Raw genomic sequence first — 27,071 nt, forward strand, 5'->3', positions numbered from 1 at the left:
AAAATAGACTGGGAACTAAAGAAACAACGTTGCCGGATGGTAAGCGAAGGAAGAGGCAATGTTTAGAGCTTGCAAATACTTGCTTATACATAGGATGCTGCAAATGTGTTTACCATTTTATGATATTTGACCGTAAAGCTCACTTTATCCTTCTAGTAGATGGAAGCCATCTCTGCTTTCTCTACTGTTTTCACAATCAACTCACTGGGCCTCATGTAAGCTTACCTAGTTAAGGGTTTGTACAGCCATCTGGAGCTTAAAATTGCCGTGTTCTCCTATAAATCCAAACCCTGGAAATTAAAAGAGGATTTATGTTGCAAAACAGATAAGGGATAATTGGATTACAAAATAAAATTTACCTTTAAAAATGTTTTGTGTATGTTCTTCCAATAACAAACTTCTTTGATGCATTTAATTATTTTTATTAGCAGAAAAGCTTCAAGTTTACCTTGAAGAACTTAAAACTTGAGTTGTTTTCAGTTCAATACAAATCAGAGATTACTGAAAAGCATCGTTGAAATTGTTGTATAAAATAGGATCATTTCCACACACAAAAAACAACGTAATTTGCAAAACAACTTTTCCTCAGAAAGGTGTCTTTTGCATAAAGCAAGGACTTCCTGTAAAACAGGAAGTCAAGGCTATTTCAGCTTGTCTATAGAAAGGCCTGGACCCATTTAGAAAGGACAAGCCTGGGATCCTGCTTGTGTCACAATGCAAACGGGTTAAAGTAACAAACTGCCTCCGGCCTCTCTTGGGCAGCAAAACAAACCAAAAGTGTCTCCAGATTTATAAATCCAGAGAATGCTGTAGTCGACTAAACATGGAGAAAAAGAACTGAGGCAAATGTTTGTTTGTTTTTAATGTTTGCCTTTGGGCAGGATATATTTTTTTATTAGTTTACTATTTCTAATAAATATGAAATACTGTATCTGGGTTTATGAACTATTATTATTTTGGTTTAGGCTCCTACTGTGGGAAAGAAAACACAGCATATCAGGGACAGTTATTGTCTATAGTGGGTCTAAACAGAGGTGTGAGTGTTGGTGGCTGAGGGCCATTAAAATACTAACACTATGAAACTATTATGATTTGACAACTCCGCACTGCCCAGTAGGACAATGTGATAAATAGGTTGATGTGAGCTGAACAAATGCTCGTTGTTTCAAATTGCACATAGATATAAAAGTCAAGCTCTATGAAGGAATCAGGTGATGGCATTCACTCCCAAAACTTGGTTGCTGTTGGGGATGGGACATCACGATAGGAGAAGTAGGGAGGTGGCCTGAGGTGTTACACAGACAGAAGTTCAGGCAGAGCAAATGAAAATCTGCTCTGAGAACCCAGAAAACAGCACCAGACTGGAACAACTGGAGTCATGATGGCTCTTAAGTTAATGAGAAGCAAACGAATAATAATTTCATCATAAAGCCAAGACTTGTATCACTATCTGATTACGGAGAGACAACAGTGCTTATTCACGGCAGGAATCTCCATCCCTCCTCATTTTGTTTGCTATACCAGTTTACGTGGAGGCATTTCCCTTAAAAATCTATGCCTAAAGCTCTGAGTTTATTGCTGTCCAAGCAAGTGATAAAAATGACTGCTTAGCAAGAGTATGTTCCGAAGAAAAAATGAACCAGCTCCTGGAGGATTAGCCTCATTTATGATAAAAGGAAAATTTATAACAAAAGCATACATGATGGGCTGGTGAGGACATGTTCTGAGTTGACTTGGCACGTTTGAGTCCATCTCCATCTGAAGTCTCCAGGTAACTGGACTTGTCTTCGTGCTAAGGGTCCTCTGTTTCCTAGGAAACGAGCAAGTTAAAGAACAGCTCTCCAGGAAGTTTAGTATATTGATGTATAAGCACCTTTATCCTCTTGCCATTCCCTTCCTAATTTACAGCTTTCTGTAACTGGTTTATAGGCGTTTTCCAAAAAAAAAAAAAAAAAAAAAAAAATGTGATTAGCTTTACTTGCTTGCAAGGGGTTTCAGCGTAATGATGTGCCAGCTATGAACTCATTCTGCTAATCTGAAGGAAAATTTCTAGAGCAGGAAAGAGCCAGATTCAGAAGTGCTGACTTGTGAAACATGGCAGCAAGTGCATGTCGAGCTAAAAGAGCCAAAATACTCGTATCCTAATCATGCAAAGGAAAGGAGGTGATGACGGGCCAAAAGGGAAAAACTGAAACATGAAAACATTTACTCATTTGCACCATCCATGTCAAAGCTCCTTCTCTCAAATCAAAACTAAGAAAGCAATTGATACGGTTGCAAACAGAGGTTACAGGGACAAGGGCTGGCAGCCTGTGACCCAGGGATGTAAGGTCAAAGGAAGAGGTCAAGTTTGGTGAGGAGCCGTATGAGCACAACACACGGGGGTGGAGAGCAGCAAGGGCTAGACTTGAAATTCATTGCTGATTAAATAATAAACAGGTCTGTGAACCCAAACTGCACCCCCCAACGTAAGACCGGTTTCATTTCATTAATTCATTCACTTATTCATTGGCCATTAGAGCATCTATTACATGTAAGACACTTGGGAGAGCACATTTTTAACACTTCTATCCTCACTGAGCATATAACTTAGTGTTCGTTATTAGGGTTACAAAACAGATTACCCCAAACTTAATGGTGGAAGACAACTATTTATGATGCTCATGGATTAGATGGGTCAGGAATTCACTCACGGCTCAGCAGGGATGGCTTATCCCTGTATCCTGGTGTCTGGGGGCCCCAGCTGAAATATGCAAAGGCTGGAATCATCTGAAGCTTGTTTCCACATATCTCTGAGGGCTTGTGTTGGTGGTTGCAGTGAGCTGTGTCCTTATCTCGGTGCTTGGCCAAAAACTCCTACACACGGTCTGTCTCTTCATGTACCGTGGGCTTCCTCACAACATGGTGGCTGGGTTCCAAAGGAGAGTGCCCGACAGGGTAAGCCAGGCAGAAACTATCATTTGTATGGCTTACCCTGAGGAGTCACATTCGTAGATAGCATCAATTGTGCTCATTGGTCGGGACCATCACAGACCCTGCCACACTTCAAGGGGCGGGAACATCAAATACAAGTGGAGGAAAGCCAGTCACAGGAAATGAGAAGTAGATATGTGTGTGCATGTATGTATGTGTACATATGTACATATATAAAATCATCTTTGGAGAATACAATCTATCACAGTAAGAGTGCAAAAAATGGCCGCAGCACAAAGTAAAAATTGATAAATATCGTTTGTGATTATTTTGTAAATGGTGGCGCACATAATCGTACAACTGGAAATACACTAATGAAAATAACACCTGAGCACTATGATTTCTAAACTTGAATCACTTGCGTGTCACTTCCTCTCTGTTTACTATTATTATCTGTACTATTGTTTTCTTAACGTTTTCTTAAAATTGACCCACTGTTTTTTTACTGAAGTTTGTTTTAAAAGCAAACTAGATATTACAAACAAAAATAAGATTTATTTTTGCCATAATTTATTTGCCATAAAATAAAAGCAACCTTAAATATAATAAAAGTAAAACAGAACAGTTACTAGGTGCTAGATGTACTGCCTTCTGTTGAAGGATATGAGGATGAAGGGACCCCTCTCTGTCAAAAAATACTTTAGCAGGTGTTAGAAAGATGTTAAATGTCACTCATAAAATACAGGCTCTCCCCTTGACTTAATCTGAAAGATCGAAAGAGAAGCAAAAGCCAATGATCCCTAGTGAGAAGGTGAGTGATATTTATGGCCAGGTCTGTGTGCCACCCAACATCTTTTTAAAGGACTATCAACATTATAATCCTACTTTGTTGGCAAATACTGATCTAGAATGATAAAAATTATAGATACCATATTTCCCCGAAAATAAGACCTAGCCGGACCATCAGCTAATGCGTCTTTTGGAGCAAAAATTAATATAAGACCCAGTATTATATATTACATTATATTATACCTGATTTTATATTAAAATAAGACCAGGTCTTACATTAAAATAAGACCAGGTCTTACATTAAATTTTGCTCCAAAAGATGCATTAGAGCTGATGGTCCGGCTAGGTCTTGTTTTCGGGGAAACACAGTAGCTATGCTTTCCTCCAGACCCAACCAAGTTTCTGGGATCCATGAGGAAGAGCAGCGTCTAGCACCATTGCTTACCGTTAACTAATGAATGTGTTTGTAACCCACCATCTGTCAAAAGCTGGGTCCTTGTATCTCTGTGTTTGGCTTGGTTTTTTAAACACCTCCTTGAAAGATCCAGTGTGTGTTTGAGGGCCACGTAAGGTCCAGCTACCCTCTTTATCTTATTACCATTCCCCACACGCCTGCAGAATTGACTTTTTGCCTCCCCACTGTGGCATAACTAATTTTCCTAGACTTTACAGGACCGCCCTCAGTCCATAGCTCCCAGGCCAACTTGCACTTTTTAATCTGCAGTATCTAAATCCTATAGCATTCATTTAAAAAATAATTACTAGCACCTGCCAGGACCAGTGTTGTACTAGGCCCTAGAGATATCAGCAGACAAAAGATGGATACTTTCTTAGAATACAGAGAAAGGCCACATGGCGGCAACTATTTCCCCCCTAAAATGTAATTAGTTACTTAGCAAGTCTATTGTCTTGTTGTTAAGTGTATTCATCAGAAAAGACTCCTTCCTGGAGATTTTCCCCAGGAGAGATGACAACTCGAGGGGAGGTCTGATTCTCATGGGCTTTTCTACCTGGAGCTTTCCTGTCTTGGTTTTCAGGGCTAGAAAGAAGGTCTGCTGAGGTTAGGAGGACACAGCAAGATATTGATCTCTGGGGAATCCAGCCTGTAGCCTTTACCACATTCTAACAGTAGAGCCTTTCTAGGCATTAACAAACTCCTTTTCCTTCTTTATTTACAGTCAGCTGCAGTGAAACTGTCAAAACCAGTGGCTCTGTGGACTCAGCAGGATGTCTGCAAGTGGCTGAAGAAACACTGTCCGAATCAGTATCAGATCTACAGTGAGTCATTCAAACAGCATGACATAACTGGTAAAGTATGCAGTATCCAAAATATTTCTCTCCCCCTCTCTCTCTCCCTCTCCCCATCACCATGGCCTTTCCCATACCCTTGCAACGAGACAGCATCTTCCTGCTGAAATTTTCTGGCATCAGTTTACTTTAAAAGGGGTGATCCATTCCAGAGCCATGACAGCCATGCTACTTTGACGTTATTCTAGGGAACCATAGATTTTGAGCGTCCATTATAAAAGGATGTGGGAATCAGGGTAAGGGGTTGGCGGAGTCTAGAGAAAAGAAAAACAGTCCTAGAGAAAAGGAAGCGAGGGAATCTTTCAAATTAGCTTGGTTACAGGATCAGGAGGTAGATGTTCTAAGTAGAAAATATTTCTAAATAGGAAAATTCTGAAGTGACTATAGTACTGCTCAGTCACTACCCCTGAGATAAATACCTTCAAAGCACAAATTTAGATCAAGGGGCTTTGAGAACTATATGTGGTTGTCAAAAAGCACTTGGAAGCAGAAAATATGACAGTGTAATAAACTGTCAAAGCCCTTAGGCTCCAAGTCTCTTAATTGGAGAATGGAGTGGCCAAGGGGGAGTGGGCGGGCCCACTGTGGGAGCCCAGACCTCGCCTGCCCTACTGCCCTGAGACTGCTTTATGTGGCAGCATTCTTCCCTCCTTCCTCCTTTGCAACACCATGATAAAACACAGGGCCGAGGAATATTATCTGTGCATCAAACTGGGCTTCAAGAGGAAAAAAATGGCGACGTCCTGGTTCTAGTCAAGATTTTTCCCCTTTTTTCTAAGAGAAAACTGATACGTACTCTGGTAGGAAGGTGACGTGCTCTTGAGTCGTTCAGCATTCCAGGTGCCAAGGCTCTTTCCAAACGTGTGCTTTCTAGCCTCTGAAATCCTCACCTCTCTATGTTCTGTTCACCCTATCACTTTGGAAAGGGGCGTGTTAAGCAGAAAGTATTTATTTTTGCAGTTTGGTTCTTACCCTGTAGCGTTGAGATCTGGAATGGATCCCACCTGCCTAGGGCAGGACTTGATGGGTGGTTTTCAAAGTGTGTTCTGTGGAGCCCCTGGGTGCACTCGAGGCCACCAAAGCGACAAGGGGGGCAGGTGCTTGGGGTAGAGGTGGGTATGTCAACCAAAGCAGCTCCTTTTGTGTCTGTTATGTATATTTGAATTATATAGAAAACTTGATTTGGAAAAAAGGTTTCTGAGCTTTAAAAAACACTAAGCTAGATTATCAGAGTTGTGCTGGCCAAGTTGATAATGTTTAATATATAAGGAACACACCCAAGTATAACTCAGGCTGAGTTGACAGAGCGTGAAATCCTCCTAACTTAAGTGCAAAAATGGTCCTTAATGTACTTCCTCGCCCCACCTAGAGGTAATGGCCCATTTCGATGAAATTCCTAACGTCCTGAAGGCAGAGTTGGAACGTAGCTTAGATTCCAGGTGTTAGATTTTATTTCTTAGTCCCTCTCTTAAGACTGTGAGACAATCCCATATAGGAGCAGTTATTCTTCCCCTAAAAGTGATCAGTCAGTTGGTAACCACCTGGCTGATTATGGTAGCCTGCATCGGATAACGTCTGCCTAACGCTTCTTGTTGCCTGTGTGATAGTAAGGGCAAAGCCTTTTTCATGAGCTTATTTGAAAGTAGCGTTATCTTTTATTAGGGGTGAGAATTATGAGATACCCTGAAGGGAAAGGTAAACATCTATAAAGCTTTGAAGAAGCTGAGCATTTTGCTCCTCAGACGTGAGAAGCTCCTGGTTCAGTGCTTGGGGACTAAATGGTACCACTTCCCAAGGCTTTCCATTAAGTGACATGAGGATAGGGGGTGTGGGAACGAGACAGGTGCCTCAGACAACTGTCCTACTGCTTTGGGCGGCACAGTTGGTCTCCATGGAGCACCACTGACCGTTGGTAAATCACAGCCTGCTTGGGACCTTGGGCAATATCCTGGCTAGGATCCTGGGCAAGTTCATTAACGTCACTTCCTCATCTCCAAAATAGAGGTACATAATAGTACCTGTGTCAGAGGGTCGTTGTGAAAATTAAATGTAGTAATAGAAGTAAACCACTCAGTCAGCCATGTATTGACACCTTCTGCATACCAGAATTGCACAGTTACTTATGTGAACACTCATAGGAAAGTTTCCAAAAACATACTGTTACCTCATTCTAAGGGCAGCCTGTGTTCTGGCAAGAAAAGAAAGCAGGGAATTATTTGGGGACTTAGGGAACAGAGAAAATGGTTTCAGGTTAACATTCGGTCCATGTCTTTTTGACATGCACCTCTCTGAGGCCTCAGAAGACTACTCTCTTCCTTTCATTGTCTGGCCCAGGAGCAAATGTGAAGTAACCAAATGATCACAAGGGCCAGGAGAGCAGAAAATAGCTTTCAGGCCCTAAACCAGCCTGCCCTTGCCAGCCCGGTGATGCTAGACGCTCTGGGAGTCCTAGAACCCTGGGAGGCAGTGATCAACGGGGCAAAGAGGTTTATAAAAGCTATCGCGACGTGATGACAGAGCAAATCTCAGCTGGTAGAGTGACTTAGGGAGAGGTCAGGGCTGTGGTTACCAGTGCCAGGTCAAAGCCCGGAGCTGCACCTTCGCTGTGTGACTTTGATGGTCACGTGATGCACTTCAGCTTTCTTCCACTGTTAAAAGGGAATGATGATCCTAATACCTGCCTGACAGTGTTGCTCTGACAGGTAGTTCACGGTCATAGGAAGCGTGCAGTAAATGTTAGCTGCTGCTGTTTCCCTAGGTGCTGTCCTGATTTCTATGAAAATAAACAACACATATAAACAGTGTTGAATTCACCTATCTTTATTTTCATGAAAATTGGGAGATGAGCAATGCCTGGGCTGGTAAATATCCAGTGCTTGTCTGCGAGGCTGCAATGAAGGTGCTCACGTGTCTCTTATTTATGCTTAGATTCGCCTGAATATTGCTGTGCATTTATTTTTCTTAAAGCAAGGAGCTCCAGTATTATGCTCATCAATGAGGTGTGGTATATCAATGTAACATGTAAACAATCCCTTAATGGAGAGGCAAATGGTACCGTGATGGTAAATGAAAAGGACATATATTAAATAGAAAGAAAAAAGGACAGGCTTTCTGATCACAGACCCAGGCCAAATCCTACGCCCTGGTCCTCCACCCTCAACCTTTGACACATAATAGCTGTACAACGTCACACAAGTGTCTCATCAGTGAAATGAGAATAACATTTGTCTTAAAGTGTGATTGGGAAGGTTAAATGGGATGATACCTGTGAAGGGCCTAGCTTAAGGCCTGATACCTACCGTGTTTCCCCGAAAATAAGACCTAGCCGGACAATCAGCTCTAATGCGTCTTTTGGAGCAAAAATTAATATAAGACCCGGTATTATATTATTTTATATTATGTTACGTTACGTTATGTTACGTTATGTTATGTTATACTATACTATATAAGACATGGTGTTATTTTATAGTAAAATAAGACCGGGTCTTATATTAATTTTGCTCCAAAAGATGCATTAGAGCTGATGGTCCGGCTAGGTCTTATTTTCAGGGAAACACGGTATTAGACATTTACCCATTTAGCAAGTATTCATGAAGCATCTACCCTGTACCAGGTTTGGGGAGCAAAGCGGTGACTAAGGTCAGAGATCTGTGCTGGGAAAGATTTGTTACATCCATGGAAAACTATGCGTCGTCAATAGCACACTATTTGGACTACCTTAGAGAGCTGGCTTCCAGTTCTGTACATGGCAGACAATCGATTGCAATATAAAATAATTCTTGTTGTAGACATGTAAATTGTGTCCCACAGAGGTTCGAGTAACTTCCCTAGCTACTGGGGAGAAGATGAGTTTTCCTTCCACGTATACATTTATTTTACTCTTCCTGATCTGTAAATGTGTCTGCTCTTTGGATCCCCCTTTGAGCCGGCTGTGACATCGTCTCAGTTTCCTCGTTAATGAGTTAAACAAAATCTTAGACATGTGTTCATGTTTGTATGCATGAGGGTCATGATTTTAACTTTTTTTGAAAGTTTACCCTTTGACCTCGGTAGTTTAAATTTTTTTTTTTAATTTATGTTGTTGCCAGTAATTCCACTGTATGAACATTTCCTGCTGCCTTTGTTTGAAGGACATGCAGTCCTAAACCACCTTTCCCCCCAGTTTCTTCCAAGTCTGAGGAGACTTAGATATGGCTGAATCCACCAGCAGGCAGATTTCCTACTGGAAGTTCTGGGGATGCCTTGGTGTCCAGACAGTACCTACTGTTTTGCAGCAGATATGGTTAATCAGAAGAGAAGCTGTGAGTGTTAACTCCCAGCCGAAGAGCTCTTAAACAGGCATAAGACGGTGAGAACACCTGAGAGGCATCGGGATAGATAGGTTTAAATCATGAGATTAGGCTTGGAGGAAAGAAATGTGTCTATTTTCCTGTGCTTGCGAGATTTCTTTCCCCAGCTTCCTGAGGCCGGGCTTAGAATGCTGATGAGGAAGGAAGCTCCTGGGGCCACGTGGAAGCTTGCAGTCCACTTTTCAGATTCTCTTTTGTGCACAGTTAAGAATCTTTTCAGGTTGGAGGCATTTCTGCCCCTGGCTGTGCCTCGTATTCTTCCTGTGGAGGTTGATAAAGTCAACTCACCCCTTCAGCGGCAGCTCTTCCATCTTTAAAGCGTTCTAATAAGCCAACTTTAAAGGCTGATTTTCATGGGTGAAGGCCTCAGACTGCTCCAGGATACAAAACATTTTTTTAAAAAGCTATTTTGAATATGTAAAAGGTGTCCGTGCCATCTGCTTCACGAAACAGCCACGGGAATCCTTTAGCTGTCTAGATGTCTGCAGGAATAAAGAGTTATCATACATACGGGGATCCCCTGCAAATGTTCAATATTGGTTTGTCCTATTGCTCAGTGGTTTCCTACAGAAGAGATGAATATTTCTGGTCCTTTCTGTGCTTCCACCACTGCCCACTTGTTCACGGTATTTCCCCTGTTCAAAATTTTCTGAGGCGGCGTGGCATCTGAAATATAGCAGTTCTGCTGATGCTGTTGAAGAAAGGGGAAGCCTCTTTATCTTTTTCAGACCTTCAAATTGTGGTTCTGTGTATTTACGAACATTGTTCCCTTCAGGGCTGACTTCTCTGAGCTGTTCCACCCCTTTATCCTTCTGCCTTTGTCATCTTGTCTTTTATTATGGTTAGAGTTACCCATGGAGACCAGTGGGGGTGTGCAGTTAACAAGTGTCAAAACAAGTGAAATAATTACTTTATGTGATGTACCTATGAGAATACTACTTAATAGAATCTAGGTAAGCCAAATAAAGTGTGGGTATATTTAACTACCACTGTGCCTCCTCTGCACATTTTCTTGTCTTTATTGGTTTTCCCTCTGGATATTATGTTCTACTTTTCTATATCTTGGTGTTTTGTTATATTTGTTTTTTGTATGAACTGCTCTACATTTTTTTTTTTTTTTTTTTACTGAACGTCAAGCAGCATTTTCTACCTACATAGGAAAGTTTCTGACATCCTCAGGGCCTCAGTTTCCCATGAGTTCATTTTCCAGTAACAGCATTTACTCTTTTTTGTTAATCCCTTTTGGTGGAAAGCTTACACACATCACTTTTATATTCCTTAGCATCCTTTATCCAAGGGTGCTGAATTTGATTGTCTTGATGATTCGAGATGATAGACTTGTGAATGTTGGAAAGGCTTTCAGGATGTCATCCAGGGTTTTACGGGGTGGATGAAAAATATCCCTGTCAATGAGAAGTATGAATGGAGATCAGAATATCAGCTTGATTCCTGATTAAGCTTTTTTGGAGAACGTCATTTAGGTCTTCAGACTAATTGATTTGCTAAGAATAGGTTCCCTCTAAATTAGGCATTCTGATCACCAGCATACCTGGGCACTGGCCCTTTTACCGTGTGGCAGAAAGCAGATTACATCAGGCACACAGGTCACAAGAGAGGACAGAAGATGAGACTGGGTTAAGCAAGCCCATTTCCTGCTTCCAGAGGCACCAAATCAAGGGCAGGAGAGAGGCTGGGAGCATTAGTCAGGCAAGTCCTTCCACAAGGGAATGGGAAGAGTAGGGAATGAGTGTCTTCCCATCAGTTCAACTAAATGTCTCCCCATGTGTCCTCTCCAACATTCCTGCCTGATGGCCAGCCAGCTTTTGCTTGAACACCTCCAGGGATGACATTTCATCATTTTTAACAGCAAATTCTCTTTCTGTACTAAGGTTTTGGGGTTGGTGATGGTGGCGGTGGTGGTGAAGGTGGTGGCGGTAGCTACGGTGTTTAGTTTTCCTTACTCCATCCTACTCTACACTGCAGAGCAGGGCTCTCAAATTCCAGGCTCTTTTCTACCACCCTCAAACTCACACATTTACCTGCATAATCCGAACTAGCCTTCACGTGTTAGTTCAGATACCACCTCCTACAGAAAGCCTTTCTTGCTCCTCTTCATCTGCATTGAGTAACCCATCCTGTAGCTGTCAGGATTGGCCCTGGGGTAGGACTTGTCACATTATGTTGATAGTTGAAAAGCTTAATTATTAGAAAGTTCTGCTGCGGTTTAACTGAAACCATTTAGGTCCCATGTAGGTTCCCAAGTTGGAAACTTTTGCTGAAGAAAGCCCTTGATGACTGCTCCTAGGGTAGATTCTTGCTGCCAGGCCTCAGGGGAGCCATGGTGCCCTCCCCCCATCCTTTTCTTCATCCCAGAGGACTGTTTGTTGATTGGATATCCCCCAAAGCGTCCTTCCACATTCCTTCTTCATCTCTAGTAAATGTCTATCTTCTGTTGCACTGAAAAGTTATAGAATATCTGATGGGATGTCCCTAAATTTCTTTTACCCTATATCTAATCTATCTTCTCCTTCCTCTTGTTTCAGAAAACATACCCTTGTTCCCTTCTACAGGCATGCCTCAGAGATACCGTGGGTTCAGTTCCAATCCACTGCAATAAATAAATATCACAATGAAGCAAGTCACACACATTTTTTTTGCTTCCCCAGTGCCTATAAAAGTTATGTTTATGCTATACCCGTAGTCTATTAAGTGTACAATAACATGTCTAAAAAAAACCATATACATACCTTAATTTAAAAATACTGAGTTGCTAAAAAAAAAATGCTAACCATCATCTGAGCTTTCAGTAAGTCATAAGCTTTTTGCTGGTGGAGAGTCTTGCCTCGATCTTGATAAAAATGTACCTATAAAACAAAGTGCAGAAAAACAAGGCATGCGTGTACAACCAAGCTTTTCTGCCGCTACTTTCACCAGACATCTCCTATATCCTCTGGATATTTGCTTCCTGTTACAGGCATCCTCTCATCTTCAATCTAGCTACACGGGCTACCTCCTTTCACTCTAAATAGTTCCATTCTAGCACCTTGACCAGTCCCTTTCTATGCATTTATTTGTTAAGTCGTAGTCAATTCATTTATTTTTAAAAATGTATATCGCCACTACCACTTTCCAGGCAGAGAACTGTACCCAACAACTTTAGAATACATACTCTTTTCAAGTTTATGAGAATTATTCACCATGATATACTATATGCAAGGGCATAAATAAGTCTCAATAAATTTAAGAAAACTGAAGTCTTACAGGGTATAGTTGCTCTCTGACCACAACTGACTTAAATTAGGAATCATTAACGAGATATCAAGCAAATCCCAAATGTTTAGAAACTGAACACACATCCAAGTAACCACATGGGTTAAGAAAATCACAAGAGAAATTAGAAAATATTTTGAACTGAATAATAATAGAAATGTAGTGTTTCAAACATTTGTGTGGTATAGCTACACAAGTAGAACTTAGAGAAAATTTATAGCATTTAATGCCAATATTAGAAAAGAAAGAATATTTTAAATCAGTGAATGAAATTTTCACCTTAAGAAGTTAGAAACTGAAAACCACACTAATCTTAAAGAGCTGAAATCAGTAAGACAGAAAATAAACAAGCAACAAAGAAAATTAACAAAAGTAAGTTGCTTTTTTTAAAAGATCAACAAAATTAATAAATGTCTAGTTAGACTGAAAAGGAAAAACAGAGACAATATCCAAAAAGCAAGAGGAACTATCAGTAAATCTTCTACATACATTAAAAGAGAATATGACAATATTATGAACAACTTTATGTCAATATACTTAACTTAATAAAATGGACAAATGACTTAACAAAACTAACTTAAGAAAGCTAGAAAATCTAAATAGCCTTCTATCTCTTAATAAATTAAGCTTTTAATCAGAACTTTCCACAAAGAAGATTCCAAGCACAGAAGACTTCTTGCAATGAATCAAAACAGACAAGAATGAGTAACCAAACTTACACAAATTATTTAAAAAGTAGAGGAAAAGGGGAACACTTGAAAACTCATTTTATGAGACCAGAATAACTGTGATACCAAAACCTGACAAAGATATGACAAGAATGGTATGGGACAGACCAATATCTGTCAGGAGCCTAAACCTGAAAACCTTTCCAAAATACAAGTTGAATCTAGCAATAGATGAAAAAGATATTACATCATGATCATGTGTGCACAGGAAAGCAAAGTCGATTCAGTTTCTGAAAATCAATCAGTGTGATTCCCCACATCAATAGAATCAATGAAGAAAATCATATGATCATCTTACTAGATACAGCAGACTTCCAGTTTCTGCTCTGATAGGTAAAGAGCTTGAATGTCATCACTCAAATTCTTTCCTATAAGAAAAAGCTAGACAAACTGAAAATCAGTGATTTTTCTTTTTTGGACCCATCAGAGAATTGATGCCAGAAGGCAAATCATGACCTTGACGTCTGAAGAGTAGGGCACACGCAGGAGATGTAGCCCTGAAGACTTCCTAAGCTGGAGTAGACACCAACCCAATAATAATGGACAAAGGATTTAGACCCTTCACAAAGAAGATTAAAACATGGCCAATAAGACATGAAAATATGCTCAGCAATATTGTCATCAGCAAAATGCAAATAAAACCACAGCGAGATACTGGTTTACACTAAGTAGAATGTCTAGAATGCAAAGGAGTGGCATTACCAAGAGTTGCTAATAATGTGTAGGAACTGAATCGCTCATACATTGTTAGTGTGAGTGTAAGATGGTGCCCCCTCCTTTAAATACTGTATTTACATACTTAATTGCACACTTATTTAAATGTTCCTGGAATTCTACTCAGTGATATTTACCCAAGAGAATTGGAAACATATGCTCACAAAAATGCCAGTCTGCTGATATCCAAAGGAGCTTTAGTCAGAGCAGACAAAAATTCTAAACAATGCTTAGGTCCATCAAAAGCAGAATGGATAATAACATCGTGCTTTATTCACACCAAAAACACTACTCAACAATAAAAAGGAACCCGACCACTGATGTATGCGACCACATGAATGAATTTCATTGTGCTGAGTGAAAGAAGTCAGAAACAAAAGAGTACATACTGTGTGATTCCAATCAGATGAAACTCTAAAACAGACAAAATTAACCTATAGTGACAATCAGATTAGTGATTGCTTGGCGTGGGGGGTGGAAGGGCGCTGGACTGTACAGAGGAGCAAAGGAACTTTCTGTCCTGAAAGAAAAGCTGTATGTCTTTGTCAAAACTTGTCTACTTGGCCCTTAAAATGTGTAACATTTATTGTAAGTTATATCTCAATAAAGTTGTTTTTAAAAACTTATGTGCTTTCCAAATTTTCTAAAATGGCATACTGTTTTTAAATGAAAAAGTATAAATGTCATTCTACATCTTTTCCTACTGGCTGTAGGATGAGGGTTCAGAAAATTGCATTTAGAATAAGATGATAATTAGATACATGTGGTTTTCATATTTATTTGATAGTTATAGATATAGATATAGACAGAAAGAGATTGAGTTTGAAAATTCACTTTACGTATTTTTCACTGCAAGACTGATCTGAAGATACCAGAACATTTTTGTAAAGAAAGGCATCGTTTTACCAGTTGTTGGAAGATTATCACTGACGAGCAACTTTGTTGTCTTATTAAGATTCTGCCTGTCTGAGCCGACACCAATGCCTCCAAGACTTTGGATAGTACAGATGAGTTAAATTTGAGAAAATATTTTTGAAATGGTACATAATTGCCACCTTTGTACTTTACACATTAATAATTTTTTTAGTGGAAAACCACCCTCACCACCATTTTATAAATCAAAGGCATATTATCACACACACAACACATACACCAAAAAAATCTCATGATTTAAAATGGAATACATTTCACTTTAAGAACAGCATACGTTATTTTTATTTCTCCCATTTTCATCGCAGAACAACACCATTTTGTAAGTGGTATAAGGAAACTGCTGCTCTAAGGGGACCTTTATTGATATTCTAAATACAGCATTTATTTACTATTAGTGATATTTGACAGGATAAGAATGGAAGTTGTCACCAAATGAACTCTTTGTTGTTTCATAGGTCAGAGCACTAAAACAGTAATATTCTTGATTTTTATAACCTACAAAATTGACTTCAATATACCCCCATCCATGGCCCTCCCCTCCCCCACTGACTGCCCATGGTAGGAATATTATAATCAAGGCAGTGGAAGGATTCCTATGGCCCCATGTTTCAGTTTTCTTTCAAATGATTGTCCCCTCCGCTCAGCACTTTTATAGGCTTCGTAGTTTGGGAAACTAAGACTTAACGGAAAGGTCCCACAGCCAAGAAATGGAGAGCCGGGGCCTGTCACTAGCTTTCAGAACTCCTCTCCAGCGAGCACCCCCTCTCTCACCAGACACCCTGCTGTCTTTCCCCAGCCAGCACCAGGTAGCAGAGCCCAAGCCAAAGGCTTCTGAGCAATGTCAGTGCCAGTCAAAAGGAATATTCTCATAAAAGTTGTAACTACGAAGCGGTCCTGACATCTGTAATAGCGCTGCTTGCTTCTGGGTGGCTTCCTAGGTGCAAAAGGCTTTGCTGAGAACTGTGTGTACATTGTGAGAGGATACCTGTCAGGTACCGAGAATGCTGCCTGTGAGCAAATTAGTAGCTCTCAGGCATCTTGCAAGCTGTTAGACATGAGGAAGTGAGGTTCAGAATCCAGTGAGTGACTCAAGGTAAGTCCAGTTTCTGAGCGCTTAACATGAGCAGGACTAACCCTCACCAGCTTGTTGCAGCATGAAACGCGTCAAACCCTGGGAAATATGTAGGACAGTGCCTGACGCGTCGTAAAGGCTCAGGAAATGTCACTTATCATTATTGGTCTATGTTTAGTGAATGAATTTATATGGGCCATGCACTGTGCCAGTTGCAGCGAGGTAGAAAAGCTGGGCACCATTGGTTCCGATACGTTGGACTGGAAGAGACCTCTTCCTGGCTGCTGTTACATAAAGAAACAGAAGCCTAGCGCTAAAGTGACTTGGGTAAGGAAGGACACACAGCCTCTCATCGCCAGAAAATGTTGAAAGGTCACGTGCTGTGGGAGAACAGGAGACCATTCTTAGGAATAAGTCCCGCACGTTGACTCACTTAGAAGTAATCAGGGTGAGGGGCTGAAATGGGCGAGGTACCCTTCTAGTGAGCGTGTTTTTCTACTCCAAATTGCAGAAGCAGAATGAAGGTTTTATGGCCACAAACTCAACCTCATTCTTCCTTATTTTCAACCAAGCCCAGCTTTTTCTTCTTTTCCTCCACTGTTCTGCCTCTCTAGTCCGCTTTGAGAATGTCACGTGATTCTAAATCAAATATGACCAAAAGTTGAACTTCCTTTGCTGCTTACTTTGAACATTGAACGTTTTTCCCCTATCAGAGAAATGACGTTGATTAAATACAATCTCTTTTGATAAGTCCCTCTTTGCTTTTTAGCTTCTGTATCCATTTGATTCCTTCTTTATTGGTGACTTTGTTAATTACTCTGTCTATTTTGTTTTGTGTGTTTTGGAAAGTACTGGACACAGATTGAAAAATTGGAGACCTCCTCCCCCTGGTTTTGCTCCCAATTCCTATTTGAAACCTAATATACCATGGACTCTCTTCCTGTCAAGTCAGATTCCCCTTCCTCACAGAGCCCCGGGCTGCACCACACTCTACTGGGGGGTTGGAAATTGTGCCCTTTTAGAGGGAGTCTGCTAAAGTGACCTAATCGCTCTGTTCCTTCAGATGGTTTTATTTGTAGTGATGAGCGTGATGCCAGTGTTATCGGTGGAGAAAAGTGAAGGGCCACACTCGTGTGTGTGATTGATAATATTAAGATCCTGTGGCACTGTTTTGAATGAAAGATGACAGTCCTCAAGAGTTCTTGGCCAGTGTCCTTTTAGGCCATTGTGTCTGGACTCTCATGTTCCTCATTCAGTCTCGTTAGATATACATATTCTTTCAATTCCTGCGTTAACTTTAGGGTAATGTGGCTGCTAAGTGTTTAATTGCTCTTGCCAGTCTTCATGTCCTGGATAGCTATGAAAGTTGAGAGAACCTGGGTTGTGAAAGCCGGTGATGGGGTCCCCTCCACTCATTATTCATTGTGTGTAACCTTGGCCCGGTCTGTTTAACCTCTATGAGCTTCAGTTTCCCTGTCTCTAAAATATAATTCTTGTGTGCAACTTGGAAAGCTGGTATTCATTCATGTTGCTTTTATTATTCATCTGTACTTGTATGGACTCCATAATACAGTTTATGAGAAGCAAAAGAGAGTATGGAAATCACTTGGCAAATTTGAAATATGTCCGTATGTGAATATCTATACATATATGTGTATATATTTGCGTGTATGTGTGTAGTTTTTGTTTTCACTGTTTAAGAGTATCTCAGTTCTCTAATTAAGGTCCTAAAACCTTTCAATCAGTTTCAGTTTTTCCCAGCCTACCAAAATTTTGCTTTTCCCAATGCATTTTTGAGTAGTAATAATTATTTCAAATAAATATCAACTTATCTCCCAAACATAAACTTAGCAACAGCTACGCATAAGAATTTCTCTAGAAATTTAGAGTATAAAGAATTCAGAAGATCTACTTCTTGCCCTTAAGGAAATTATCATCATGTTAGGGAAAATCATATATATTTTTAAAAAATATATTGAGGATTTACATGCCAGATACTCCAGTAAATACTTTGCATACATTATTTAATTTTATCTTCACAATAACTCCACAAGATATTATTATTATTATATTATTATTATTTTTTTTTATTAAAATTCCCATTTTTCAAATGAGGAAAATGAGACTCAGGAAACTTGGGTATTTTGTCTCATGTCATACCAGCCTAAAAGTGGCAAAGTTAGGATTTCAACTCAGGCTGCCTGAATCCAAAGTTCATATTTTGACCTCTGACCTCTGTGCTATGAAAGATAGCATAAGTAGATGTGAGTGACGCAGAAAGTAAACATGGGGGTAAGTACCTGAGATTTGAGAAGGAACTCATATCTATGAGTCTGGTTGATTGGGAAGTCTGGAGACTTCCTGTAAATTTTTAGAGGCGAAAGCTCCTAAAATATCAAGTTGTGTTCATGTATTTTGTTCGGCCCTCAGAGAATTTTAAAAGAAAATAAAACTGCTTTTGAGTCATGGACCTGACCGCTCCCTATGGCCTCACACCCTGCCTCTTTCATTCTTGTGTTACCTGTCTGAGCCCAAAAGCATCTGGGTTTCTGCATCTTGAGGAGGAAACAGTGATGGAGGTGGAGATAGATCAGAAGAGCAGATTGAGAGCTACATTGGAGAAGGCTGTAAGTGTCAGGCTCAGGAAATAAGACTTTTCCTCTCTTGAGTGTCATTCAACAACCATCAATGACATAGCATCTTTAATGATGAGTGAAGTGACAAGTTCAAAGCACTCTTGGGAAAAAGTCAAATAAATGTGCAACTCAGTGTTTGAGTTGTTGGCCCAAGTAGATCCTGAAGCTAGTGGATAATTCTTTCTTTTTTTTTTTAGTATATCCTTTTTTAATATTTATTTTTTATTAAAGTAACATTGGTTTGTGACATTATATAAGTTTTAGGTGTGCAACCTTATAAATCAACATCTGTATGTACTGCATCACGCTCACCACCAAAAGCCTAGTTTCTATCCATTACCATATGATTGAGCCCCTTTACCCGTTCTGTTCTCCCTCCTTCCCCCTTTCTCTCCAGTAACCACCAATCTGTTGTCTGCCTCTATACGTTTGTTTTTGTTTTGTTTGTTCATTTGTTTTTATCTTCCAAAGATAATTCTTTTATCTATATGTAACTTGCTCCCTTTCCGGATCTCCAAACGTGGTTTCATATCTAGCTCCCTTTCCACAAAGCCCTCATCCCTTTCCCCTTTTCATTATTCTGGGAGTAAAGATTAATACTGATGAATTTCCTTGACATCCTCCCTGCAATATTATTTGCATTTTCACCCCTCCGTCCCTGCTCCCTGTATGTCTCTGCAGAAAAGATGCCTCTCCCAAGGGTAATACCCTAACCTGTGCTCTTCTGCCTTCCCAATGCTCCTTCCTCCCACACCAGACTTTTGCTCATCTGCTTTTCCCTTTCTCGTGGGTCTTCAGACTGTTTGCCTCCACTGTTGCATTTCCGTTGGAAAACGCTGTATCCTGTGTATGTCCCCTCCTCACTATTTTTACTGCCATCCTCCTGATCTAGGTTTTAGTCTCTTACCTGAACAATCGCCCATGATCTGACTTCATGATGCTCTAGGAAAGCATCTATTCTTTTGTATTTTTAAATCCGACTTGACCTGGTCACTTCCTGCTCACAGAAGTTTTTAATGCCTTCTGGATAAAGTCCAAATCAGTCCTCAGCTTCCTGTCCTTTCCTGACCATTCTCATTCTTGTCCCAGTAGGCACCTAGTGAACTTTTGGTAATTTTCAGGGCCTACCTCAAATTATTTCTTTCTTCCCTAGCCTCCCTGGGCCTTTCTAAGCAGCAATAATTTTCCCCGTTCTATGTTTTCTGTGCATTTTTTGCAATGAAGGAGTGACAGCTATTATCAGTGTTATAGGAGTTATCACATTATATTAGCATTATTTGCTTACCTGTTTATCTTCCTCCCACCAGCCCAGAAACTCCTCAAGGGTAGAAATAGCATCTGACTTATCTTACGATCTCTTAGCTATGTTAGCCTAGCGCCTGGCGTAAAATAGGCATTTAATAAGTGCTGATTGGATTAAATGGAGTTAGCTCTCCCTTGGATACGGTTAGCACTGAACCTAACGCTTCCTTCATTTTCATTGATAAGAGTGCTTTGATTAGTGCTTCAGGTTCCTGATGTGTCTCCTTTCCATGAGCTTATCCTGTACGTCTGCAGCTTCTTAGAATTCGATTTCACTGATGTTCACGTCTGTCTTCCTGTCTCATTCTTGAAGAAGCCTCATTTTACTTTCTTGAAGAACTCCTCTTCGGGAACTGTCCTAAGTTCCACGGTGCCATCTGGAAGTGTACTTGAATGACACGCTCTTGAAATGTTGCCGGATCCCGAGTCCCACATTCCCTTCAGGAAGGTCTTCCCAGGAATGTTCTGGCAGGCTGTGTCTGGATCTCTGCTCAGGGCCAAGAGTGGTGGCTGCAGTGTTGGGAAGCTTGCAGGGCCTGCTGAAACTCAAGACACAGGTGTTATTCCGAAGGGTGGAAAGGCTATCGTTCACCTGAAAAGCTTCTGTTGATGGCAGCAGAGCGGGAGCACAGAATCTGTCACCCCATAGGCGGGTGTATTTAGTGCTCATTTGCCTGTGTTTCACAAGTCACAAAGCATAATAAGCACAGAGCATTATTGTGTCAGACGTCCACATGCCTGGATTATTCCCAGCCCTGCATGGCAAATTAGCTAACCCCAAACCACCTTAATGACATTGACGTATCTCAGAGACTCTGATTGACACAGAGGAAATGAGAAGAGGGAGTGGCTGAAGTTTAAAATGGCTGATATGGAGCAATTTTGACCCACAAAAATGGCCGTTTCATTAGGTTTCGTGTGATCGTGGAATGATGTATCTTGTATACAGGAGGAAGAAGATAGCAAGTAGGATAAGGGTTTTGAGTGTTTCCTAATGTGCGAGGCACAGTGTTAAGCGTGTTTTATGCATGAACAACACTAAGCTGTGTTCTCCTTCTATATATATATGGGAAAGCTGAGACAGGGAGGTCATGACTTCCTCCAGCTCACACAGCTAGCAAGGTGCAGTGGATAATCCAATACCAGGGGAAGGATTCTTCTCACCCAGGGGTTGGCAACCTTTTTGTGTAAAGGGCCAGATAGGGCCATTCGGCTTTGCAGGCCATATGGTCTTTGTCACAATTACTGAACTCTGCCTGTGGAGCGTGCAAATGAATGAGGTGGCTGCGTTCCAATAAAACTTTATTTACAGAAACCAGCCATAGGCCAAATTTGGCCCACAAGCTATACTTCCCTGACCTCTATTCTAACCTCTTCCTCCCTCTGCCCAAATATGTTTTCTCAGTGATGGTAATGAAAGAAATTTAGAAGTCATAGTTCTTAAAAACGTGTTGCTGTTTTTTTTCTTTTTCGTATAGTCAATGTAGAAACACTAGAAAACATGCATACACCAAAAAGAGAAGCGTGTAAGCTTCCCCTCTAATTCCAATATCCAGAGACAATCCCTGGCGTGAACATTTTGATGTGCCTCCTTTCAGATTGTTGTCTGTGCACGTATTTAATTTCTAAGAATGTCATCGTTACCTTAGTAGAATAGCCTTCTCTTCCCACTTAGAAATATACGGCAAATGCATTTCTATGTCAGTTGTTGGCTGCAAAATGTTTTCTTTGGCTGTTAATAGTTATTCTCTGTATGTTGTATATATTTTCACTTTCCAGATAAATTATATATCTGGTCCCATGTGCGTCTCCATTCAGCACCCACCCTCCCTTCCTTGGCTATGCCCATCCTATATTCTCAGTGGTATTCTGAATTATTCTACCTCGTACCTAACACACACAGAGACATGCTCAGAACAGCACCCCCAAGACCTTTAATCTCCATACCCATGGCCCTCAGTTGTGAGAGTCATAATTTTCTTTCTGTAGCATTTGTACCTCTGGTATTGATCAGATTCCTCCACCTTTGCCCCGGCAGTGGCCAGCGACTGGAGTAGAACCAGCAGCCCTTAGGTAAATGGGCACCAGAAAAGTAATAGATGTCCAAATCCCTGTCATTGTCCTCTATAGATGCCACCCTCGGGGGCAATGTAATTTCTTTGAATGTTTTCTTTCTGTCGGCTTCTCTTTCCCCAAGGCTCCTCCAAAAGAGAAGCATGCACAGCTTTTCTTAAATTCATTAAATTTTCAGTGTCTTTCCCCAGTGGTTGGTACGCCGCAGGTAACACCAGACAGGAGGACATTAGAATTCTTTCCAGGGAAGGAACATACTGTGAGCAGTTTCAAAAGGTCACATGTTGTCACAGGGTCCTTTGTCAGTCTTTCAGAGGATGGTGAGGTGTATCTAGAGGGGAGAAAGATGGGACGACGGTGGTCCTTCTGGAAGGATCTTAACCCCAAATCTGCCATTTCATAGTCAATTCAGGTGATGATCAGGCTGAGAGCATAGAAAAAGGGAAACAAGATACAATTACCTGTTTTTGCAAATTATGCTCCTGCTATGTTCAAGTCAAAGATGAACCTCTCTCTCCCAACAAATGTAGAACATTACAGAGTAATGAATGCAGTTATAGCTGGGAACATAAAAAAAAAAAAAAAAAATGCCACTGTAGAATGTAAAACGGGAGGCCCCTTAATTTCTCTAAACAATTTCCTGAACGTGTTCAGTTAATCATTATGAGGGTGTCCCCAGAATCTTATAGATTGTATTAGTCATAAGAAATTTCCCACTGATATTTGTAACCACATTTGAAATTTATAAAAGTGAAATCGCGGGCGGGCCCGTTGGCTCAGGCGATTAGAGCTCCATGTTCCTAACTCCAAAGGCTGCCGGTTCGATTCCCACATGGGCCAGTGGGCTCTCAACCACAAGGTTGCTGGTTCGACTCCCACAAGGGATGGTGGGCTGCGCCCCCTGCAACTAAGATTGAACACGGCACCTTGAGCTGAGCTGCCTCCCAGATGGCTCAGTTGGTTGGAATGCATCCTCTCAACCACAAGGTTGCTGGTTCGACTCCCACAAGGGATGGTGGGCTGCGCCCCCTGCAACTAAGATTGAACACGGCACCTTGAGCTGAGCTGCCTCCCAGATGGCTCAGTTGGTTGGAATGCATCCTCTCAACCACAAGGTTGCCAGTTCGACTCCCGCAAGGGATGGTGGGCTGTGCCCCCTGCAACTAGCAATGGCAACCGGACCTGGAGCTGAGCTGCTCCCTCCACAACTAAGACTGAAAGGACAACAACTTGAAGCTGAACAGCACCCTCCACACCTAAGATTGAAAGGACAACAACTTGACTTGGAAAAAAAGTCCTGGAAGTTCACACTGTTCCCCAATAAAGTCCTGTTCCCCTTCCCCAATAAAATATTAAATAAATAAATAAATAAATAAATAAATAAATAAATAAATAAAAGTGATATCTCACACACATTAACACCAGAACCCCAATTATATAATAGTAGTGTGAATCTGTCTTTTCAGATGAGGATGTAATGCTCAGAAAAGTTAAGAAAATTGACCCAGACCACACAGCCAGTAGATGGCAGTACTCAGCTCCTCTGACACCCCAATCTCCTTTTTTCTTTTTTTTGCTCCAGGCCAAGTTCTGCCTTCCTTGCTCCCATTATTTTGCCCTTGTTAATTAAATGCCCAGCATGGTCATATTCAGCTATTATAGAACATTCAGTGCTATTTTATGCTGTAAAACATGCAAACTATAGGGGAAAATTTTTGAAGCTAGGGAGAAGATCGTCTTAGCTGATTCAGAACTCTAGAATAATGTATATATCCCAAGCATGGTTGTCCAAGATCATTTAACATTGGAATGATTTATTCACCAAAAGATATTGTTACTTCTAACTAGAAATAGAAAGGAAAGGAAAATTATACTGAACTGCTTTTTTGAGATACTTAGCAAAATGTCAGGGAGAGCTGGACCAGAAACTGTGGAAAAACATATGTTTTACTGATGTTTCTCTTTGATCATATAGTGGATGCTATAGTGGCAAAAACCTCTTGCCTGGTTGGAAAAATTATCCTTGTCATTTTGTCTGCATTTTATTTAAGACACTGGCTAGCTTTCTTTGGGAAATTTTTGTCATCTGTGCCCTCCCTCTTTATCACCTCTGGCTGCACTCCTTTAAGTTGGATTTTTCTTAGTACATTTAAAAAGAAAGGCTAGGAAATAAATTGAACCTACAAACAGGTCTACTCTTCTTCTTGGAAGCAGCATCAATAGAAATGATTGTTGCCTGCTCCACTAAGGGTAAAACCAGGTCAGGTTCAGAAGGTGATCAATAGCAGAGTGCCTACCTTTGAAACTTCATGGTTTAAAAGGATAAAAGTTGCAACTGTACTCTCATTTATTTGGGACCCACGACCTGTTAATTCACAAAAATTGGCCTAGTGAATAAAAATAACACCCAGTCGGCACTGAAGAAACTGGGATTGAGTTAATGGCAGGCAGAAGAGTTAGAAGAAAAGAAAAAAAGAACCAGCTGGAAAGGGGGCCAGCTCTGCTAGCCAAGTAAACTTGGGCAGGTCCTACATCTGACATGGGGCTCAAATTTCTCATCTGCAAAACAATGGGGTTCGAATGAAAAAAACCTCTCAAGTATATTTTAACAGTGAGATTCTAAATTGGGCATTTAGCAATTGAATATTAACGAAATCTTTGTTAATAATAGGTTAGTATGCAAAATGGCACAGTGAATTGCACTGCTCGCTAATTTATCTAATTTTGTTTCAGTGCCCATTTATAGCTTACAGTGTTTGACAATAGCATTTCTTTCTGTTGCAAATATTCTGTGGTTTTTAGACATTTAATTTTTCGGGGGATCGTTTTTATTCCAGTAATTTGTTTACTTGCTGAATATTTTATTGTCTCTATTGAAGTTTATTTATTTACTGGTTCACTAAATAATTTGTAATTTATTATAAATTGCTAATTTACAAATCATTCATTACCTACTAATTGTTCAATTACCTTTAAATTAATGCTCATTAATTTACTCAATAAACTTTCGCTGAGCAATTACTAGATGGCCAGTGCTAGAGACACAAGCCTGGAGAAGGAAGTTGGGCTCTTTTTTTAAAAGGAGTTCACTGGCACTTCTCAGAAACTGGATCTTCTTTAGCAAAAACACATTTCTTCACAACATCTCTTTGTTAACCTAATTCTGGTTAGCTCCATTTTCAAAAATTTCAAAAAGAATGATAATTTAGCAGCTTTTATCTGCTACATTTGTTTCCAAGATTGTTCAAATGAAAAAACTTTTGGTAATCTGGGAACACTGAAAAATCAAAATGCACAAAGTTAATTGAATCACCAAAATCAGATTTTTTAATTATATAATCACAAACAAGATTCATGTATTACTCATCAAATCAATATAGATGTTAAGTATTTGAGGGGTGAAATAAGAGAGACGGCTAAAGGGAAAACAAGCTCGGAAGAGATAAAGGGGTTAGAATGGGGTTTAAGGATTATCCTGTAATTCCCTTTTGCTGATAATCAGAGTGGTACTGACTGGTCAGGCTAATCAAGCCCAAGTGAATGAAATCGTACACCACTAGATGGTTTGGTTTTTGCATAGGACAATTTCTTCCACCTGGAATTTTGGCAACTACAACATTCAGTTCAACAAGCAAAATGTATATTTAGATGAAACCAACTCTTGGTTGCTTGATTCTGCCCAAGTTTAAAGGTTCTTTTGTTTGTTTGTTTTTTTATTTCAGCTGACTCCCTAGAGCATGTTAGAGATATACTAACTAAAGGTGTAGTATTATTGATTGTCCTTTGCCAGAATTTGAGTTATGTGCCCTGAAAAAAACGTTATTCATGTATATATACATATATGTGTATATATACATATATATACACACACACATATATATTATATAATATGTATGTGAAATATATTATATAATATAACATATATGAATGTAAATAATATAGGAACATATAGGAATATAAATATATAAATAATATAATATATAATAAAATATATATATAATAGTTCCTCTTGGCCTAAATTCGCTTTGTGGTCTGATAACTTTCTATAATTATGGTTAATAATCATAGTTAATAATATAATTATGAAGCACATCACTTTATACAACATATTCTCTGCGTCTTTCCCGACATCCAGCATTTGATGCTGTCATACTGTGGTTTAGATGGACAATGCAGTATTACAAACTGATTCCCCTTCAACAGGAACTATTGAACTATTACTGGAACTGGCGTTTCCTTGATCTGATAGAAAGAAAACCCTCTTCTCCTTTGATAATACAGAGCATTGATATCTGTTCTTCGTGGTACTGGGGGAAATGTCTCCAAAAACTTTAAAGGGAAACCGGGAAAGCCACACCAGATCAATGAGAATATTGAGAACTTGGTTGATCCGCTTGAGTCATCTGAAGCCTCAGGCACTGTTAGTCTGATGAAACCCTCTCTTCAGTTGTACAACAAAATGGGCAGATCCTGACTTGTGAGTTGCCACTTCTGCGTGTGAAATGTGCCCTAGCGGTTTCCTTATTTGATTTCTGTGGGCAGATTGAATAGCTCATTCTTAAAACGTACACAGAAAAGGTGCCTGTTTATCCTAGAGGAGAATGATTACTAAAGGCCCTACACTAGAACCGAATCTCCTAATTCTTTCACAGCCTCAGTAAGAGGCAGCTTTATGGTATGCTCATCTTGAACACAAAACAGAATCTCCAGATTCTCATTCAGCCAAATAATTTTTTCAATGCATTGTAACATTTTGCTAAGAAGTGTCTTCTCTTTCATGTCATTCTTAGGACACAAAGCAACTAGTTATTGGTAGCAATCTACACACACACAAGTAATACCTTATAACACAGTTATCTTTATTTTTTTAATCGTGTTTTTTCCTGAAGTTGGTTGAAGAAGATTGGTCATGGCTGATGACAGGGCAAGCATGGCAGTATGGTTTATTCTATGTGTCTTATTTCACGTTAGAGGTACTAGTTAA

At 40.1% G+C, this 27,071-nt stretch overlaps 1 protein-coding gene across 5 annotated transcripts in view; it reads left to right on the forward strand.

Moving 5' to 3' along the window:
• Nucleotides 1-27,071, forward strand: part of SAMD12 (sterile alpha motif domain containing 12) — a 360,212-nt gene that overhangs the window by 151,188 nt on the left and 181,953 nt on the right. For 4 of the 5 annotated variants that reach the window (XM_019714627.2, XM_074316664.1, XM_074316666.1 and 1 more), the window contains exon 3: nucleotides 4,881-5,010. In XM_019714627.2, coding sequence (XP_019570186.2) covers nucleotides 4,881-5,010 — 130 coding nt within the window. The remainder of the gene's footprint in view (nucleotides 1-4,880; nucleotides 5,011-27,071) is intronic. The other variant, XM_074316667.1, reaches the window with a different exon arrangement.

The sequence above is a fragment of the Rhinolophus sinicus genome, linkage group LG12 (assembly GCF_036562045.2).
Source record: "Rhinolophus sinicus isolate RSC01 linkage group LG12, ASM3656204v1, whole genome shotgun sequence".
Lineage (NCBI taxonomy): Eukaryota > Metazoa > Chordata > Mammalia > Chiroptera > Rhinolophidae > Rhinolophus > Rhinolophus sinicus.